The 17,612-nt window shown below is 37.6% G+C and overlaps 1 protein-coding gene across 1 annotated transcript; it reads left to right on the top strand.

The window, feature by feature from the left end:
- The first annotated feature begins 367 nt into the window (after positions 1-367).
- zbtb22a (zinc finger and BTB domain containing 22a) lies at positions 368-6,030 on the top strand. The gene is made up of 4 exons (XM_028461555.1): positions 368-756; positions 2,027-2,245; positions 3,135-3,903; positions 4,534-6,030. The coding sequence occupies exons 2-4, from the start codon at positions 2,039-2,041 to the stop codon at positions 5,571-5,573; spliced, it is 2,016 nt and encodes a 671-aa protein (XP_028317356.1). The 5' UTR covers positions 368-756; positions 2,027-2,038; the 3' UTR covers positions 5,574-6,030.
- Positions 6,031-17,612: the final 11,582 nt, after the last annotated feature.

The raw sequence follows: 17,612 nt of genomic DNA, 5'->3' as shown, positions 1-17,612 counted from the left end.
AAAAAAAAAAAAAAAAATCTTGCAGAATTGATCAGCGACCATCTACTTGGACATTCTTTTATTGAACAAAAAGGGATATGTATGATAAGACTCGGTCTTCAACATGCTCCTATTCTGACATGTGAAGATTCAGAACTTTTTGGAAGAATATAGTTTTTTTTTTTTTTTTTTTTAATTATTTTTATTATTATTTTATTTTAAGATATTGTTATTAGGAATAGGGATAAATATTATGAGTTAGGAAAAGGATAAAACTCTGGTTCATACTCCGATACAGTAGGTGGCGGAAAATGCACCTTATCAGATGAGCGCCACCCGCCAATAAACCACAGAAGAAAAAGAACATTACAGGAAAAAGACGAAGAAGACGGTGAGGTAGACGTCACGATGGTTAATCTCTAATGTTAAGTTACAGTTTCATTGTGAGTGGTATAAATCACAATCATGTCAGTGATTTTCATGTTTTTAATCCTCCCTTGCCATCACTGCAGATCATTTCATGTTGTTTGATGGCCTGTTTTGAGAATAAAGAGCCACTTTTAACACCCACCCACCCATATACGTGTTTGTATTGTGTGCGCGCGTGTACCAGGAAGCAGTTGTGCCTGTCCTGAGTCTGACACAAGCTAAGCTAAGATAGCATCTTCTGCGTCTAAAAATAACAATTTACCAGGTTTAGCTCTATTTAAATCACAAATACTGACAAAACGTCGGACAACGATGCGCTGCATGTAGACGACGACGTTCACTGTGAAGGTAAAAACGCTTCATATTCAGCAAACACAACGTCCCGCAAAGCAAATGGTTTATATGCTAACGAGCTAACCTTGCTACTCACTCTAACTAGAAGTTTCGATGACATTAATAAATACAGACATTTGTCATGTTTAGATTTATATTGGCATGTTCCTTTTGGTTAAACTGGGTTTATTGCTGATTTATTAGCAGCTGTGATTTTCAGCGTATGCTTTCCGTTGGAAACCTAGCAACTGTAGCCTAGCAACCGTAACTAGGTTGAACATGTTATTTTCTGACTGTATAATTAAATGTTATCATTAGAATACATGTGTAGAATTAAAACATTATTTAAACTACACAATCATTTTTGTGAATTGAAATTTTCTGTGATAGCGGCTATGAAATATTAACTTCAAATATTTTTCTTTCTTTAATAATTTAAACCAAGCTTTTTTTATTTGTACATATTTAAGAAAAAAAAAAAAAAATTGCAACACATCGTATTTGAAAAGGGTAAAACCAAATGCATTAGGAAACATTAGTTAGCTCTTTAATATAATGTTAAAACTGTTAAAAGTAAATTTAAAAAGAGCAGGAAAAAAATGAAAACAGGCAAATCTTGGATATTTGTTTGTTCAAATGTTGACTTTTTTATTTTTATGTGAGCCATGGTTGCTTTATATTGTTTTTTTTTTTTTTTTTTAATTTTTGAAATAAATAAATCTACTCACAAAAATGAGTAAATGCACGTTTCCAATTCTTTTCTTTTTTTTTTCTTGATTGTTGTATTTCTTTGAACTGGACGATAGATTAATCTTATGGTAGTTTTGAAATGCTATTCTTAAAATTGTTCATATTAGATCCATTATAATCTACCAAAAATAACGGGTACATCTTGTCTTTATATGTCTAATCATCTGGAATAATACCAGGATAGTTTAAATAAGATTATTTTAAACAAAGTTGATCAAAACTTAGTAAAGCTGCTCAGATTCAGTAAACCATTGATCCCTGAGGGGAAATTGGGTGACTTTTTATCACTGCTCTCATTCATACATCTTTATGACATATTATAAATAAATAAAAATGAGCAGTAAGAATAATCCATGTCAATACAATTTTTAGCACTCTGTTTAAGATTGCTTAATTTACGTGTTAAAATCAAAAACATATTGTCACGGTTTTCATGCCTTTGGTGTTTGCATGTCTGGGTAGAAAAAATGTAGCTTTACAGCGTAAAGCCCAGGAGAAATGCTGTTTGACTGATGGCATGTGTTCTTGTCCACAGCTTTGTTCAAACATGGATCCGTCCTGCGGCGTCCCCGCGGCCTCGGCGGGTTTAACGGTCCAGGTTTGCTTCCCTGGAGCTCGCGTCGCAGTTCTGGACAATTTGAATCGTCAGCGTGAAGAGGGTCGACTGTGTGACCTCTCCATCCACGTACAGGGTCGAGTGTTCAGGGCGCACCGCTGCGTGCTCGCTGCATCCTCGCCATACTTTCACGATCAGGTACAGCTTTCCATATCTTTCCTTATATTTTTGACTGTTTTCTTTTCTATTTTTTCAAAACTCTTTATATTACACATTTTTGGCTCTGAATTAACAAAGATTTCAAAAACAACCAAACAGGATCAAGGATAAACCAAAAAAATTATTAACAGTAGCAGTTATAGTAATAGTAGGAATAATAGCAACAGTAGTGTTAAACAAATAGCAAAGCAACAGATCTTGGATACCAATAAGATTAAAAAAAGAACAAAACAACAAAAAGGTCACACAAAATTAGAATGTACGCATGTGTGTATAGACACACACATACCCAAAGATATGTACCTATACACGAATAAATATCAGTAAACAAAATTTCCAAAATCAAAGTAAATAAATACAATACACAGAATAAAATTTAAAAACACAGCATACACATATTTAAAATTAAAATAAGTAGACTAAATTAAAATTATGTAATTAAAAAAAAAACAAAAAACCACATAGTAATAATTAAATAAAATAAAATGTGGGATAGTCAGATCAAATGGTAAAGGGAGGTTCATCAACAACAATACCAATGTGTGCAAAGTTACTAAAGAATACGTACGGTACAATGCACATCAATCAAAACATATTAACAAGAGCAACCAAAACATCAAAACACAGTTTTCATAGAGCACATGTGTCAAACTCAAGGCCCAGGGGTCAAATCTGGCCCTTTGGAGCCTCCAATTCGGCCCACAGAAGAAAGTACAAATGACAGAGAAAACATGAAGTATTGTGTAAATTACCAAATAATCCAGTTGTAGATATCTCAAATTCACCAATTTAATGAAACTGTTGAGTTAATATTATTTTTGAATAAACTCATTTAATATGTATATTTCACTATTTTGTTTGCGTGCAGGTGCTTCTGAAGAACGTTACCACGGTGTCTCTTCCTTCAGTCATGGACCCTGTGGCCTTTGAGAGTGTCCTGAGTTCTGCGTACACGGGCCAGCTGAGCATCGTGCATGATGACATCGTCAACTATGTGACTGTGGCCAGTTTCCTTCAAATGTGGCACATCGTGGACAAATGCACCGAGATCCTAAAAAGACCCAGATCCTGTGTAGAAGGTTTCTCTGGGGAGGCTTCTGCAGCTCACTCTGGGTCTGCCTCTCGCCAGCAGTCACCAAGCAGCACTGAGTGCTTTTATTCTGAAAAGGAGGGGAAAAAGAAGGAGAAGAAGCCTGATGCTTTGCCTCCTTTAGCCACATGGAGGCGCCCACAACAGCTTCCCCGATGGGGGCGTCCCACTCCCAAGCCCTCATCAGCCCAGCACTTAGCAGACTCCCAGGTGGACGAGCTCCCTGCCTTTATACAGACTGAGCTCACCAGCTGTGAGGAGTCCTGGGCAGGGGGCCCCGCTAAAGGCCCCCACACCACTCACGATGGACACGGACACAATGGCCGCCACCACGGGGCGTTCCCTAATGCAGACGCTTTCAGGCACAAAGTCCGACTCCAGCAGCGACAAAGCAGCGATCATCGTCTGCTGGACAGGAGCAGAGAGAGTGGAGAGTGTGATGAGACGGACGAGAGGAAGAAGGACGAGAGGAGAGAGACGGAGGCTGATGAGGGAGTGGGAGATGAAGCAGAGAAGAAGAAAGACTACCCACAGATCAGCTACTGTGGTAAGAAACATGGAAAACATCAAAGTGGATTCAAGCAAATTAAAAAACAACATTCATATAAAAATATTTTGAGTTATAGTAACATATAAGAAGGTTGTGCAATTAATCGAAATTCTATTACGATTTAGATTATTACATTCAACGATTACAAAAATAACAATCGAGAAAAAAATGATTGTTTAAAAAAAAAAAAAAAAAAAAAAAATAATTTCCTTTTCTTTTCCAAATATACATACTTTTTATTTGCTAAATAAAACAAACTTTCATGATTTAGGATCTACAAAGGATAAAACTTAGCACACACGAGAAAAAATGATTATTAATACCAACTCTGAGTTGTTTAATGCACGTGTATGCAAACTCCTAAGCCCTGCCCCTCTCAAAGCTAAAGCCAAAGCTAGCCTGCAGGCTAACACAGGGAAAGTTGTTGCTTGCAGTTTTGAACCATGGCAGGAGAAACGCAGCAAAAACTCTTGGTTCACAAGCAACACAAGTCAAATTCTGTTATTTGGGAACACTTTGGGTTTGAAGAAGACAGAGAGCAAAGACACATCACGTGCAAGAAGTGTTTTGTTTTGTACAAGAGTTTTTAAACGTTGCTTTCTTACATTTCTCTTGTTTTCCTCACAGACTTCCAACCTTCCTCGAATGAAATCCTGGAATCTGTGCAGAGGCAGAGCGTGGATTCAGTGAAAGAGAAGCTGGCGAGAGGTTTGGTGGAAGCTAATCCGTCCTCAGATGTTCCCAGAGATCAGGACTGTGAAGCTCCGCCCCTCCCGCCATGGCAGGCATCTCCGTGGCCTCGCCCATACCAGAGGAGCGCTGAGGGATCCACTGGGAGCTGTGGTAAGGACGATCAGAGCAAAGAAACCCACAAGGAGGAGCTGGAGTGTTTCTCTGAGGCGACGTACGATGAGATCGAAGAAGGCACGGGGCAGGTTTCCCAGAGGCCTTTGCTCGCCGGCTCACCTGACTTCACCATGAGCGCCTCAGAGGTGAACTGGTCCTCCTCCCAGACCCCCACCTCCAGCCAGCACCTGTCCCCCTCCTCCGCCACGTTCCCCACGCCTCCTTCACCCCCCACCCCGTCCTCCTCCTCATCCTCTGTGAGCGTCGCTGGCTCCGCCTACTCTGGTAAAGTCCACTTCTGTCACTGCGGGAAGGCGTACACACTGAAGAGCATGCGCGACCGACACGTGAAGATGCAGCACCTGAACCTACGTCCGTTCGGCTGTCCCGTCTGCACCAAGTCCTTCAAGATGAAGCATCACCTGACCAAACACCTGAAGACTCATGGCGGGCTGCGGCCATACGAGTGCGCCGTGTGTGGGAAGAAGGTGATCTGGAGGGACAGCTTCCTGAGACACCAGGCCCGCTGCGAAAGACTCGCGTCATCCGGCTCGGCCGCCAATGACACTGTCGCCACGGCGACTCACATGGACGACAGCTACTGCTACGAGTTTGAGCACGGGGAGAGTTTCCTACCCCCTGACGGACAGGTGAAGGTGGAGGAGGTGGACTTCCAGCGGGAGATACAGGAGGGACTGGGGGGGCTGCTGGGGGGCGTGACTTCTGGAATGGTGGAGGAGTTGGGAAACACGAGGCAGCGTTTGGAGTCCAGCAGCCACGTTTTTAAAGAGGAGGTCAGCGAGAGCTTTAACGGGACCTAAGCACAGACTGAAGCAGTTAGAGCTGCTTTATTTCATCTATTTATTTCTAATACAAACACACTCACTTTATTACACACAGATGCTGTTTGTCTTTAGTACGGTCAGGTCTCAGAGTGAGATATCAGGTATCAGGAAAACCTGTCATTTATCAGACCAAACTGACTCATGACTCAGCAAAAACTCTGTCAATTAAAACGGCCTCAGTGCATAAAACGAGACATTTTGGGCGACCGTTGCTCAGTGGTAGAGTGTAGGCCTGGGCAGTATATTGAGATTCAAGATATATCGAGTTTTTAATTTTGGCAATATAGAAAATTACAATATCGCCTATATTGATATATTTTTATTTTATAGCTTATTTTATATTAAAATGCTTTCACTTCTTCTCAGAACATCATTAAAAGTTCAGTTAGATGAATCCTAGCACATCCTATCCCAGACCTTCCCCTAAACAAGCCACACTACAGAACTCACTCACACGTGCTGTCCATTAGAGGAGTAAAAGACTAAAGTGGGAGATATTTAAGTGTTTGTTCATAAATGTGCCTTTTTCCATCAGAAAATTTAACCCACAATTGTTTTTCTGGTCAGACTTTGAGTTAAAAAAATATCAAGATTTACAGTATATTGTATATTGCCATTTTGAGAAGAAATATGGAAATGTGTTTTGGTCCATATTGCCCAGCCCTAGTAGAGTGCGTCGACCCATATCCAAGGGGTTGGGGGTTTGAATCCTGCTCTATCCAAGTCATTGTCATTGTGTCCTTGGGCAAGGCACTTCACCCACATGGCTGTGAATTGTGTATGAAAGCTGGTGGTGGTCAGAGGGGCCATTGGTGCAGAGTGGCAGCCTTGCTTCTGTCAATCTGCTCCAGGGCAGCTGTGGCTACATTGTAGCTTGCCCCCACCGGTATGATTGGTGTGAATGAATAATGGTTTCTGTAAGGCATGTTGAGTCTCCTTGAAAAAAGCACTATATAAATTATTATTACTCTTATTACATGGCGTTTTATTTTGAAGGAACCGGAAGTACGCATGATGAAGTTGAAAAGCCATTCTTTCCTTTTATTTTTTCAAAGTTAAGATATATCATAGTTCAATTAATCATTGTTATAACAGCTTTCAACTTATTCTCGTATCCGAAGCAGCAAATATTGATGACATGTATTTTCAGTGTCTTCAAAATATGTCATGTCGTGTTTTATGGCATGAGGCAGTTTAGTCTGACTTTTATTTTGAAGGCGTTTGGTCTGACAAATGACAGAAGTTTTCCTGATACCTAACTCTGAGACCTGAGGATGTCCTAAAATGTGCTCTGTACTTTAGACATAGTTGGGAAAGTTCTGCAGATGATAGGACTGCACTGTGGTAAATAACCAGTTTATACTGAGACTGTCTGTGAACACGCACACACCACACACACGTGGATCATATAAATATCAAACCAACAAGTCGACCAAATCTGCTCATGAGCTGATTTGATTGTGTATATTTAGGTTTCAGTTAACTGGAACTAAATGCTTTACACTTTAGGGCAGGGGTTCTCAACCTTGGGTTTGTGAGACATATATTTTTTTGAGAAATATTTTCAAGAATATCTTTTGACCAATTTGAGCCAATTTTTGCCTGTTTTTTTGCAACTACACAAAACTTGCCATATTTGAACCTGTTTTCATCACTTTTTCTTGCCTTTTAATGTATTTTTGCTACATTACTACCATTTCTGCCACTTCTCCATCAAACTTCAATGCCTTTTCTGTGCATTTGTTCTCCTTTCAAGACATCATCAGCACTTAAAAACCCTTTCCACCACTTTTCACCAAATGTCACATATGCTAACCCATTATTCTTATTTTTTTAACCTCTTTTCACCATATTTTATGCTTTTTTTAAAAAAAAAAACCTATTTATCCACATTTGCGATTTGTCATGTCCATTATTTGCCAGTTTAAACTAATTGTTCCAATATTTACACTTTGAACCCTTTTTTTTTTTTGTTTTTACCACTTTTTCTGTCTGTGTTTGGTCACTCTAATTTATACTTTCTAATCACTTTCTGTGGTTTTTGAAATCCAATTTCACCACCTTTTCCACCATTTTTGGTCACTTTTAACCCATTTTATTTCTGATTAAAACAAGTATTTACATCTTTAAGATGACTATATACTATGCCACAAATAATAATAGACATATTGGAGTGGATATTATTCAGATAAATAAATGTGGTTATCACAGATTTATAGAACAATTGACCATCATTTTGCGGACTTTATAGATGGCCCTGTCTCATGTCTGTGTTCAACCACCTTCAGCTACAGTGGGGGTCCCCAGTCTCTGGAACCTTTATTTTGGGGGTTGCAGGCTGAAAAGTTTGAGAACCACTGCTTTAGGGAATATTAGGGATTTATGCACAGTTGGTCACATGTGGAAGTGTTTAAACTCAGCCACAGTAAGTGTTAATGTACTTTTCTCATTAATAATGAAAACATGTTCCTGGTTCAGTCCTTTAAGGATCAAACTGGGTCATACTGTATGTGACTTCTGATATAACCCAGTAACGTTTCCTTTGCTGAATCCCAGATTAAATGCAGCTCTGTTGTTATAATCCTGGTCATTTGTCAGACATGATTTCAGTTTTTGTTCCACCTCCACTAAACAGTGATGTGAATGTACTCCTACTGTTAGTTTGCATTTTGCACATACGTTGTTTGCCTTACATGTGAAAATAAATTTAAAAAAAAGGCTGAATGAACGTTTGTGCGTCTCGTCTGTGTGTTAGTGTTTGGTTTGTTGAAGAATGAATGTGTTTTTTTTGCTGTATAAAGACTTCTGGAATGTAGAAAAATACATTTGCTAATAGAGAAATGTGTGTTTTAGAGCGTTAGTGTTAAAGTAATGCGGTCAGATCACAGGATCTCAATCACGCTGCTTTTGCAAAGAGAAAACATGTCACAAGATTAGGTTTAAAAAATACACAAAATATCAGAAAAATACACAAATTTACTCCCGAAACACGCAAAATTACTGAAAAATACTAATAAAAATACACAAAAAAAGCTAACAAATTATTAGATCAATATTTACGTAACAGCAAAATACACAAAATGACTAACATAAATAAAATATTAAAATAATATACAAAAACAATGGCCAAAACACACAAAAACAACTCCAAAAACATACTTCCCATATAATGATACAGTAAATGACTTAAAAAAAACTTACAAACTAACAGATAAACACGCAAGGACAACAAAAAATGATAATGACAACGAAAATACGCAATGACTACCAAAATATACAAAAATAACAGAAAAATCTACAAAATTACTGCAAAAACATACAAACCCTCAGTATATTCTTGTATTACTGTTTGGATCAGTCATTATTCTAAATGATGGTGTGAATATTGATAATGTGACCCTTGGATCAGATACAACCAGATGCAATATTGCGCTGGAACCTACAAAAAAAACTTTAGGGTTATTTGTTAAATTTTAATTGTAAAATCTCAGGAATGCATAAATATATGGTTGTAATTCCTTATTATTGTGGGAATAATTGAAACCCTCAACCAATCTGGACACTGATTGGTTGGTTTAGACCAGTTCTTACCAGTAGAGGTCTCTCTATGTTTACCATCAGATGTGAAGAAGAGCCATAGAGCCTGAAGTCAATCATCTGACTGCTTTATATTTATATATATATTTATATAAATATTTTTCTCTCTCTACCTTCTGCCTAAATCTTTACATTAAACAGCTTCCAGGAAAGATGACAGGAGTAATTCTATTTCTCAGGGTATTTTATTCTAACTTAGTCACAAGTCAAATTTAGCAGCAGGCTTTAGAAAGCTGCTGTAGGAAGACTCTACAAACTCAACAGGCTGTACAGACCATAGACATATAGTACAGACCATAGACACATAGTACAGACCATAGACATATAGCACAGACCATAGACATATAGTACAGACCATAGACATATGGCACAGACCATAGACACATGGCACAGACCATAGACACATAGTACAGACCATAGACATATAGTACAGACCATATACACATGGCGCAGACCATAGACACATGGCGCAGACCATAGACATATAGTACAGACCATAGACACATGGCGCAGACCATAGACATATAGTACAGACCATAGACATATAGTACAGACCATAGACACATGGCACAGACCATAGACATATGGCACAGACCATAAACATATGGCACAGACCACAGAATCAAGAAGGCTTGTCATGTAAATCAGTGAGTGTTGATTCAGGGTGTATCCAGAGCTTAAAATCAAAAGTTCTTGCTAAAATTGATATTTTTTGGCTTGGTTTTATGGGTCAAATAAGTATCAGGGTTAAATTTTTCCTGCCCCTCATTCTCGTGTTTAAAATGATTGAATACGCCACATAATGACCCTTCTAAGTTCAATACAATCATAAACTTGGTGTCTCTAAACCTATGTTTTTGCATATAAGTAATATCATGCATACTAAAATACTGTATATAAGGAGTGGCTGCCATCTTGAAAATCCGATATGGCTTCAAGAAAAAAGGAAATTTTCCCTCGTTTTCAGAAAACGAGTGCTGTGATGAATATATATTTGTCTAGAATTTAGTTTTTGACTCCACCCAATAACCTATAGTGATGTTCAGGTTTATCTCTAATGATTTTAATTGTTATAATAACAAATTATTAGCTATTATATCCGTTCCACGTGGCTGAAACACATTTTTTCATATATCGTGCATAGTATACAATTAATGTGTACAAAATGTAACAATACCAGCTCTTCAGAATTTCCTTCATGTTTTCAGTTTTAAATATAAAAAGTAGTTTTTTCTGTCAGAGTGCAGGTTACAACTACCAGTAGATTCAGGTGTGAATGGGGAATTTTTATTTATTCATTCATTCATTTTATTCAATTGTGTTCATGATCTTTATTGTAATTTTCAACAGGATTTGATGGTTTTTCAACATTGCAAGTGGGCATATTTCTCCTTTTTGACTTTTGATTTTTAATATAGCTGATAATTAAGAACATCTCAGGTGTGCATGTCACCATTTCTAAATGGTGACATATAATAGGGTTGAAAAATATTTCTGGCTTATTCAAACAATAAAAATAAAAGTAAAATAAAACTAATTTTGGCAACGGAAATAGCCAAAATAACACCGCATCAGACTATAAGAGCAACACAATGTAACAAAGGAATGTCTGCTGAACCACCTGTTAGCTCCTCCCTCCTGCTAATGAGGGGAGGGGCCAGGTGGAAGCTCCGCCCACTTGTGAGTGCGCACACGTGATTATTTTAATGACACAAACCTGTCACTCTGGGTGAACTGGGAACAATGGCAGTGCTTGTTTAGCAGCTACAGTGGAAAAAGTACTTTAACCTCAACTGGGTCAGAACTTTATTTTGAAAGATTCTTCACATGTTTGGATGAGCATCTCATGGTAAGAGCCTCCAAACAACCACGTGGTTCATATGAACTTCTGTTGCTTGCACAATTCTTTCAAAATGAATCAGGAAACATAGACTTAAACTAAAGTTAAATGCATTTATTGTTCATTTATTTGTAAAATTTGGCAAATATTTTATTTAACAGGCAATTCAAAGAGTGTATATTGAGTTTGATACTTGTTTAATTTAAAGATTTATTAAGTTTCTTTCAGGTGCCATGCTAACTGTGTGGTTAAAACTAGATTTGGTTAATGTGAAATGCAAATAAAATGGTTAAAAGTATTTCTTTAAATGAGAAATGATCTACGTTGCTTAAAAATGCTGTGGTTTTAAACTGTTTAAAAATATTTGGGTTAATGTGTATTAAGTTAACTTACTTTTAACAATCAGATTTTGTTAAAAACGTGTGATTTAAAAATAATAATTATAAATATTTGTTTGTTGATAAATAAATACCTTACACACCTGCATGACGCAGCACTTCAAGCTGTAGCTTCTGTTGTCATAGTGATACTGGAGTGAGAAATGCTTTCATCAATGGTTTTGAAATAAATGTATTGATAATGGAGTTGTTTTAGTGTAACCTGTCTGTCGCTCAAATCAATCATAGTCAACTGTCGTATATGATGAATTGGCCTTTGTCAGCTACTGTAAATTTGACTTTAATAGCAAATCATTGACTTTTACCATGATATTGTATTTTGAGTTTATTTTCAAATTTAATCTAGATCTTATCATTTAAAGTTTTTCTCTCAAAATTTCAACTTTAATCTCGACATTTCAACTATATTCTTAATTTGCCCATAATTATTTTCTTCCTCAAAATTGGCCCTAATCTGCTTCCGTAGGATCTTAATATGTAATGTATGGCATAATTACATACCTGAACATTTTGCATACAGGTAGAGCTTTTTTTTTTTTTTTTTTAAATCAATTATTAGTTTCCTTTAATTTTTGTGCTTCTTTTAATGCTAATGTTTGATGAAGCGCTCAAAGAGACAGAGCCCACACACATTTCTACCATTTGCCTTTAACAGATTGTTATACATTTTGTTCTGGGTACAAATTTCCTGCACATTTCTGCAGACGTGAAGTCAAATGACGCTGGTGCGCGTTCTCATCTCGACTGCTTGGATAAACAAGCACGGTGGACTGAACAACAGATGTACGCAGAGGCATGTGCACAGGTCAGTAACATGAACGGCGAGTAAATAAATAACCGTGTCACGGTTGGATCGGGCCACATTTTCTTGTCTGAATCCGACCAAACAGTGAAAACATCTTTTTTTTTTTTTTTCAAAGAAATGACATATTTACGTTTGTTTTAGTGGTAAGCACCGCTTTTATTATCCAACAACAGTTAGTGTCAACATCAGATCAGCGCACAGGTAATAAGCGAAAGTGAAACACAAACAGGGGCGCAGTGCACGCAAGAGACCCATCGGATCCATTTACATAATCTATGTATCAAAGATAAGGATAATCCATGTAATTCTGCAGAAAAAGGAATGTTTCAACAGTGTATTCCTTTAGAACTGTCCTCTGCTCTCACTGTTACAGTTACAGCTGCATGCTACAGCAGCTACAGCAGGAAAGGAAGAACACAGCGAGGCAAACGACACTATGTGACCAAACCTGACCACCAGTTCTAAATATCTGACCAAACACGACTCGTCCGGTGGCGTCGGGTGTCCATCCTCTATCCACAGTATCTAATCAGCTGTGCTCCGGTGATAAACAGCTCTTGCGGTGGCTTGGCTGATGGTTGTCGTTACACTAACCACCGTGGTGTCACTATGGAGTCTGATTCATACATCATGCTCCTTTAATGTTATGTATTACGTATCCTTTGGTTAATATCTTTACTGTGTGAATGTTGTTTGTACGTCCTATCTAATGTGTTTGCTGTAATGCATATATAGTCTGAGATGTAAACCATATATAGCTAATAGGGATGTAAATAAAAACAAACAAACAAAGCTGTGGCGTGAGGATGAATTGCATCAGGGCTTGACTTTCCACCATTGTGAGCGTTATCACCTCTGAGCCAGTTATAGCACTCATTTCTGTGGTTGGCCTTGAAAAGCTCTCTGTGGTTTGTTCTAATGATGAGAAACTCTGCATTGATGGTGTTGGATAATGGGAATGACTCATCTACTCATCCTTATTAGTGTGAATTAGAGATGTGGACACAGGGGGCTGCTTGGTGTTGTTTATTGCTCATGGTGAAACCCATGGATTTGCGGTTATTGCCTGATGAAGGTGGACAAGGAGCCTCTGGAGGTCTTTTGAGGCGTGGGAGTTTCTTTAAGGATGGATCACATGATGTAGGATTAGTTAGATGTTATAGTTATTCATAATTTACAATAATAAACATCAACAATACAGCATGACTGTGTTGGAAATCACACACTGACGAACTACTCATACTACAGTAGGCCTGATGTCAAAATGAGTATTTAGTGCGTTCACATTAGATAGTATGTAAAGATTGAGTACGCGAGAAATACCCAGATGTATACTATATGGCAGACATAGGTAACTGGCGGCCCGGGGGCCACATGGTCTAATTTTGAGTGGCCCCGGAAACAAAATTGTAATTCATGAAGTTCTATAGAGAATAACATAATACACAAAACTCCAGAAACACAGAAAATGTCAGAAAAATGCACAAAGTGTCCAGAAAAGTACAAAAAGTAACAAAAACTCCAACACAAAAAATGTGTCATAAAACGCAGAAAATGACAACGAACCAAGACACACAAAATGACTACAAAAACGACATATACAAAAGGACTTTAGACACACAAAATGGAAGGAAAACACACAAAATGACAACATGATCAGAAAAAATATGACAAAAACACATGATGACTTGAGAAACACACAAAAACAACAAAAAATATTTGCCATATTGACGAGAAAATCTATAAAATGAATTCAAAAACACACAAAATGTCAAAAAACAAAGAAAACCCAGGCGAAAGGAATACAAAGACGACAACCATTGTTCTTTCCCGTATTAATGCTTAGATCGGTCGTTATTCTATGAATGTTGATGATGTGGCCCTCTGAACAGATACAATCACATTTTTGTGGCCCTCGTTGTCATGAAGTTGCCCTCATTTTTTAAGTATGCACGGTGAGCACTCTAGTCATACTCAACTGTCCCATGATGCATTGCGAGCATAATGTAAAATAGTCCTGAGGCCATCTTCAAGCCAAAAGTCAAACATTCCCTTTTCAAAACAAAAGCATCTCTTCATGTCTTTCATTTGTTTTTTTTTTAAAGAGTTTTGTAAATAGGGCTCTTGTTTTGAAGTTAACAGGAAGTTTACTCATTGGCACAATGGAGGGTCTCCAAAATGTTGGTATGAAATGACATGTTGATATTCCACTTGATCACTTTCTCGTTTAAAATGTTTTCAGAACTTTCAAAGGTGGAGAATCAACAGAGATACTGTATTTAGCCTCAGTGTGATTCAGGTTTTTGTCGTTGTAGGTTCCAAATGCATCATGGGAAACTCTGAAGTATACTTCAGTGGGAACGCCCGGAACGGTGATCATCCTAATCATATATTCATTGAGTTTGTAGTCTGTGCAGCAGTACAGATTTACACAAAATGACTTCAAAGACATAATAAAATACAAATACAAAATACACGAATTAAAAAGAAACAAAGACAACAAAAAAGCACTAAAGGACCACAAAACAACAACAAACACCCATAAAAGAACAGAAAAATGTCCAATATGCAGGACTGCAGCCCTCAAGGATCAGAGTTTGAGAATAAGACAAGCAGGTATAGAAAATGGGAAGATGTGATGAGTTGGAAAAGTCAAAGCGTGAAGTAAAAAAGTCACAACTTGAAGTGATTTTGACATTTATTATATTTTATATAATTTTTCACAAAAATGAGGCTCAAATGTTTATTACAAGTTAGACGGGACTTAAAAAACCAAGAGCCAGACATTAGGCTTCCCCTGCAGCACCAACACATCACCAAAAACATAGTTATAGAGTAAACATAGAAACGCATGATGTAGAAGTGCAAGTGACATTGGGATCGTTTACTACAGACAACAACAAAAAAGCAGGTCTTTGAATACATCATCATTTTCCACTAGAACCTTCTGATCTACTTACAACATAACCATCAAATTACAGTAAGCTCCGCCCCCTTCCAGCCTGGAATTATTTACTCTTAATTTGAGAGATTAGGATGCAGACATATTAGATTAAAGATGTGTGAAGTGTTTTCTTACAAACAGTGCATCAAAAAGGGCAAAATCCTCACAAGAATGAACGCAATCAATCACAATAAACTACATATGTCAAACTCGAGGTCGGGGGGCCAAATCCGGCCCTTTAGAGCATCCAATTCGGCCCGCAGCAGAAAGCCAAAAAGTCAGAGAATACATGAATCATAGTGTAAATGACCAATTAAACCAGTTGTAGATATCTCCAAAATAAGACACAAATTCAATGAAACTCCACAATATTAGCTGGGCTCATCATTTTTTAATGGCCGTCATTTTGAATCTCACATTGTTAAACGAACACTCAGTTTTTCCCAAATCCTGCAATTTTCTTCAAATAATTCCATAAAAATGGGTCAAGAAAATCAAATAAATTAAAAGTGAAGATCCTGCAGGGACTGAAATCTGTCACTTATTGCTTTGATATTATCAGTACCGTACATATTTTATCATGTATTTATACGTGGAAGTACAAACTAGAGCACAATAATGATTAAATGACCTAACTGCTCTTTATTTGGCCCCTGAGTTTGACATGCCTGCAATAAACCAACATTGTTACACACTGAGGCACGTGTTTGGTTAACTTCTTAGATCTACTGTAGATATTTGTTAGTAGTGTGACATACAGGCAGACGACAGAGAAGCAAACTTCAGACAGACGACTTCAGCACCAACACATACACATGTTTTTTTTTTTTTGCAGTTTGGTTTTGTTGTGTCGTTAAATGAGTTGTTAGTTTGTTAGCATCTCTTCAGGTTGTGAGTCCTTCCCGTGAACATGTTGTGTTTCTCCTTCGCTCTCCTCCTCGTCCTCCTCTCGTCCCGTTGGTGTTTGGTCGTTGGTGGAAAGCTCAGAAGATGGTGCTCCAGCGTTTGGGGGGGGCACGAGGTTTAGTTTCCCCCTGGAGAAAAGAAGAAGGAGAGGAAGAAGAACGTCAGGATGTGCTGGAGCTCTGTCCGTGGTCCTGATTAGAGCGACCTGAGGTGGTCTCCTGATAAAGCACATGTGTCAAACTCATGGTCCGGGGACCAAATCCTACCCTTTGGAGCATTCAATTCATCCCGCAGGAAAAAGGAAAATAACAGAGAAAACATGAGTCATTGTGTAAATGAAACTCAATGATATTTGCAGGGAATCACAGTTTTCCTGGTGCTTATTGCATGATTGCTGTCATTTTTAAATGTTAAACCTTTGAAAAAAACTCAAAATTCTAACAAAATCTTCATTTTTCCTTAAATTAATACATAATATTTCCCTTAAATAAAGAGAAATTGGTCACAAAACCAAGGAAATTTAAAGTGAAGATTGTTTTGGGACTGAAATCTGTCACTTATTGCTTGGATATTGTCAGTTTCTTACACATTTAAAATTTTATGTATATGTTTTTAATGTTAAGCCTTTGAAAAAACTCAAAATTCTAACAAGACCTTAATTTTTTTCTTCAATTACGACTTAATATTTCCCTTAATTAAATAGAAATTGGTCACAAAATTGAGGAAATTTAAAGTGAATATCGTTTTGGGACTGATATCTGTCACTTATTGCTTGGATATTGTCAGTTTCTTACATATTTTCAATTTTATGTATACATAGAAGTGTAAACTATTGTTTTTTTCCCACATAAAATCTGAGTTGAGATCAAACTGCTCCGTATTTGGCCCCTGAACTAAAATGAGTTTGACACCTCTGTGTTAAAGGGATCTGAGGATAATCAATGACGGTTGATCAGCTCAAAAGTGATGGAGATGTTTTTTTAACGGTGACATGAATTGTGAGGATGAAGATGTGTCACTTATGACGTTTAGTTTATTACAAACATTCAATAAGTGAGGAGTGATGTCACAGTCGCTGACTCACTGGTCCATGAGGAGATCATCACTGGTTCATTGGAGCAAAGACAGGAGAACAGGTTCACATGAAGCCCACCATTGGACAGAGACCATACGTTCAGTGAGAACATGAAAACTCACCAGGGTGAAGATCTTGGACAGTGTGCTTTGGTCTCTGCGTCTTCGGACCGGCGACTTCGCGCCTTCAGGACGTGGCGACGAGGCCTGGAGAAAAACGCTTCGTAAGAAAAAGGGACGAATAAAGCCAGGATTTACAGTGTGGAGTTAGGGTGGATTATCAGTCTGAACCCAGGGAAACTGGAACAATTCTAGAGCTGGAAAAAAATCAGAATTTTGGGAAAAAAATTCAAAATTTGTGAAAAGAAAAATTGGAATTTTTGGGGGAAAAAATGTCAAATTTGTGAAAAGCAAAATCTGAAATTTCAGGAAAAATTAACACATTTGAAAA

Source organism: Gouania willdenowi, chromosome 11, assembly GCF_900634775.1.
Source record: "Gouania willdenowi chromosome 11, fGouWil2.1, whole genome shotgun sequence".
Lineage (NCBI taxonomy): Eukaryota > Metazoa > Chordata > Actinopteri > Blenniiformes > Gobiesocidae > Gouania > Gouania willdenowi.
Note: the sequence above shows the minus strand (reverse complement) of the source record. Positions and strands in the feature narration are given on the sequence as shown.

What these genes read in the sequence shown, in the direction of transcription:
- zbtb22a (XM_028461555.1), top strand. Translation starts at nt 2,039, where the DNA reads ATGGATCCGTCCTGCGGCGTCCCCGCGGCCTCGGCGGGTTTAACGGTC. An exon ending in CGCCATACTTTCACGATCAG is followed by an intron (nt 2,246 to 3,134) that starts GTACAGCTTTCC and finishes GTTTGCGTGCAG; the next exon opens with GTGCTTCTGAAGAACGTTAC. An exon ending in CCCACAGATCAGCTACTGTG is followed by an intron (nt 3,904 to 4,533) that starts GTAAGAAACATG and finishes TTTTCCTCACAG; the next exon opens with ACTTCCAACCTTCCTCGAAT.